At 59.5% G+C, this 3,965-nt stretch overlaps 1 protein-coding gene across 1 annotated transcript in view; it reads left to right on the plus strand.

Annotated features, from left to right (window-relative positions):
* Positions 1–478: 478 nt before the first annotated feature.
* The window catches only part of LOC130578691 (voltage-dependent R-type calcium channel subunit alpha-1E-like), a 79,343-nt gene continuing 75,856 nt past the window's right edge, over positions 479–3,965 (plus strand). Inside the window, exons 1-2 of the mRNA XM_057374949.1 lie at positions 479–579; positions 994–1,133. Of these exons, the coding sequence (XP_057230932.1) occupies positions 487–579; positions 994–1,133 (233 nt within the window). The 5' untranslated portion in view covers positions 479–486. The remainder of the gene's footprint in view (positions 580–993; positions 1,134–3,965) is intronic.

Below are 3,965 nucleotides of genomic sequence, written 5' to 3' on the forward strand. Positions count from 1 at the left end.
TCCCTGGGCAACCCATTTCAATGCTTTATTACTCTTTCTGTAAACAACTTCTTCCAAATATCTCCCTCCTGATACTGCCAGGGACCGTGCCAAACCTTCTTCTGGGCAAAGCTCAGCCTGGCTGTCCCACTTCAAATCTTGTGTCCACCTTCTGGGCTCCCTGCACGAGTAGCATCTCTTTCCCAAGGGTGTTCTCATCTTAACAAAGCCTCTTGGTTGATGTCCCATGGACTCAGGAATGATGCCCAGTAGGTCTTGGGGGCTCTCAGCCCTGTTGTCACCCCTGCCATTTCCAAACAGCACCAGGGTGGGCTTCACCCTCGTGTCTGGGAGCAGTGGGAGGGGGAAGCCGGGCTGGGTGCGGGTGTTCCCACAGGGAAAGGGGCAGCAGTGGCCRAGCAGGYGAATCCAAGGGTGGGCTGGAGGGTYGGGGGTGTCACCCACCTCTTCTCTGCTCCTTAACTCACCACCACTCCCTTCGAGTACATGATCCTGGCGACCATCATTGCCAACTGTATCGTGCTGGCCCTGGAGCAGCACCTCCCCGAGGACGACAAGACGCCCATGTCACGGAGATTAGTGAGTACCCCGTGTCCATCCCACTCTGCCCTGCACTGGTGGGCTGGGGGAGAGCCAGAGGGGGACCCCCAATCTGGTTGTGGGGTGGCAGGGCAGGGCGTTTCCTCTGGGACATCTCCTCCAGCCTTCCTGAGGCTCCTGTAACCTCTTCTTCCTCTATGGAAGGAGTTCAGGAAGGTTTAAACCCCTTAGAAAGTGGGGTAATGAAGGACTGGGTGACCTGAGTGTGYCACAGCCACCCTTYTTTTTAATTCTGAGGTTGCTCCTGSCTGAGAAAGGGCTGGGAAAGCTCCCAAAGGAGATGATGGATGTGGGGAAGGTGGGATGGGGCACGAGTTGGGTCAATGTGCAATGCCTGGTGCTGTGCCTGCTCAGTCTCCCYCTCTCACTGGGTCACTGATTTCACTCGGGCAGGAGAAGACAGAGCCCTACTTCATTGGGATTTTCTGCTTCGAGGCTGGGATTAAGATCGTGGCCCTGGGATTCGTTTTCCACAAGGGCTCATACCTGCGCAACGGCTGGAATGTCATGGACTTCATCGTGGTCCTCAGCGGGTGAGTYGGGCACTGCGGGGCCGGTGGTGGGGTTGGGCGGATGTGGGGGCTCATCCTGGTGGGGACACGAGCTCCAGGACATGGGGAAACACCCTGGTTTGCTGCTGGTGGGGGTTTCTTCATCCTGATGGKGGCGTGGGGATGATGCCTCTCTGTGCTGGAGGCGCTGTGCTGGCTTTGCTCTGGTCACTGATGGTGGGACCAGGTTCCCTATGGAGTGAGGAGAGCTGGCTCTGGGGCCACCATGYCCAGCTTTCCTCACCTGGTGGCCTGTCACCCACTTGAACACAAGGCAAGGTGAGGACAGGGTGGTGACATGACCTGAAAAGTGACTGAATGTGGCATGGGAGAGATTTTGTCAAACCCTTCATGGGGATGGGGAAAAAAATCTCTGCTCCTCTTGCCCTGCCAAGCACTTTCCAGGCTTGTCCTSGGGGTTTTGGAATGAGGTCTGGGAATGGTCACATTGCCAGGCGATGCTGCTCGTCATCCCGGTGTGCAGCAGTGACGCYGGGGGTGGGAGCACACGGAGCTTCACGGGTGCTGCTTGTGTCACTGCTGGTGTCACCTGCCAGGGACGTGGCCCAGATTGGAGTCCTGCTTGTGGCGTGCTGGGCTGTCCTGGTGACACAGAAATGAGCAGGGCCGTTTGGGCTTGTGCTAGCCAACTCTGGCAGTCAGCTTGAGCAGAAACCCCTCAGAGTGAGCCTCTGGGCCCCTCTCGGTGTGGGGGGGCAGGTGGGTGCCTGGATTGGGGCTGTTTCTCTTTGCCTGCTGATGGAAACCTCTTGTTCAGAGCAGCTGGTTTGATGTGTACAAAGAGCTGGTGCCTGTGGGTCTCTGGGTGCTCCTTGAGCTTTGCTGGGTGCAGAGYAGCTGCAGSGCTGTCARGGAAACTGAGGCACGGGATCCACGTGGGGTCYCCACAGAGTTTCCTGCTGCTCAGTCCTGTCTGTTGGCTTGCAGGGTGGTGGCACCGTGTGGGGTGTGACACCCGTTTGGGGGTTTGGAGGAGGAAGGGGAACGCTGAGCCTGGTTCTGCTCGCCCATGGTGGAGAGGTGCAGGCTGGGGCTGTGCCTGCGGGGAGGCTCCAGCAGAGCATGGCTGGGGACATCGTGACCCCCYTGGTCCAACGGGGACCTGGATGACCTTTCTGGGGCACAGCCGGTGTCAGCTGGGATTGCAGGGTGTGCCGGTGGTGGGTGATGCTGCTGCTGGTGGGCAGCAAACAGGCGGCCCTTGGGTGATGCAGGATGCTGCTGCTCTCCCGCATTCACGGGGAGGCTTCCGTGGCTCCTGGCCTGGGCAAAGGTGCTGAGATCCCCGGGGACAGCACGGGACACATGTCGGTAGCAGCGAGAGGGGCTCCCTCCTCCCGGTGTGGCCTCAGCGCTGTGCTGGGTGTGCGGGAAGCAGCCGGGGTTTGGGAAATGCCCACCGCCTGCCTCCCGCCCCGGCCGTGCTTTGGGGCGGGGGCCAAGGGGAAGCGCTGGCCGGGAGGAGGGGCTGCCCAGGGCTCTCTTTGCTGGCCTCCCCGCGGCTCTGGGCGAGCTGCTGCGAGCGAGCCGCTGCTGAGTCAGCGCTCGGCAATTACTCACTCGCACAAGCCTCGCCAGCTCCTCCCGGTGCCGGGCTGAGCCGGGCCCCGTGCCAGGGAAGCGATTGGCCATGAAGGGCTGCGAGCACCGAGCCACCCGTCCGGACGGGAGGTTCCCCTGTCCCCCCAGCACTGCCAGCCGCGGGTAACAGCCCTCCTGCCCCTGCTTCCCCACCATCGCCCCCCTGGCACCCTGATGTTTGCCCCAGAGGAATGGAACCCTCCCCAAGGAGCGCCCCTTCACCGGCTGGCTTTGCCCCAGTAGTGCCTGCTGGCGTGGCCTCACCRAACTTTTGGGGCAAATTCTATTGTATGATGGGTGGAGAAGCCTCAAATTTTCATCGTGGACTGGTTTTGGGGTCAGTGGGATCAGCTGCACCAGGTCACRGGCTCCTCTGCCCTGTTCAGCTCTTGCTGTTATCTGGTGGTGCAGCCAAAGCTGCCGTTCCCTGGTGCCACGGTTGCGCTTCCCTTGCGAGAAACCCTTGCCCGTTTAATCCGCTGAATTATTGGCAAATTCCTGCAGCAAATAATCCTTGGCTGGCAAATGCCTCGCAAACAGCTTGTGGGAGAAGGTTTGCACTTGGCGGCTCGTTCTGTGTCGGTTGCRTAAGGCGGGCGCTGGAGCCGGCACAGGGACGGGGACGTGTGCGGGCGACCGGCGGCCTCAGGATCGCCTTTGCCGACCCAAACTTCCTGCTTGATGAACAGAAAAGTGTCTGGGCGGAAATTTGTGAGGTTCAGTGGTCGTGGGGATCTCGTTGTGGCTTATCAGGAGGTTGTGGCTGTGGTGGAGGGGGTGCTGTGAGCATCAGAAGTGCAGGGTTGCGCTTTTGGGATGCACTCGGTGGGTTTGGGATGCTGGTGCATCCCACGATGGGCCAGAGGAAATATCCATGTGAGGAGAACCATTCCTGAAGGACCCAGAGGGACCCAGCACACCACTCGCTGACCCTTGTCCCTCCAGCTGTGACACAGGGTATTACTCCTCATTCCCTGACTTMTTTTTTGCCGTGTATCTGATGGGAGAGGTCCTCAGTGCAGGTGGCACCAAGGCGGCAGACACCACGTTGGGATTTCCATGAGCAGTGGGATTTTCTGGTGTAAATAAGCCCAATGAGGGGCTTGTCCCACGGGCAGCCCCCTGGGACCCTGTGCAGGAATGGATGGCACTGATGGGTTCAACTGGTGTTCGCTTCTTGTGTCAATAAATCCTTTTTTTTTTTTTTTTTTT

Source organism: Malurus melanocephalus, unplaced genomic scaffold (genome assembly GCF_030028575.1).
Source record: "Malurus melanocephalus ecotype Western Australia unplaced genomic scaffold, MMel_1.1 scaffold_236, whole genome shotgun sequence".
Taxonomy (NCBI): Eukaryota; Metazoa; Chordata; class Aves; order Passeriformes; family Maluridae; genus Malurus; species Malurus melanocephalus.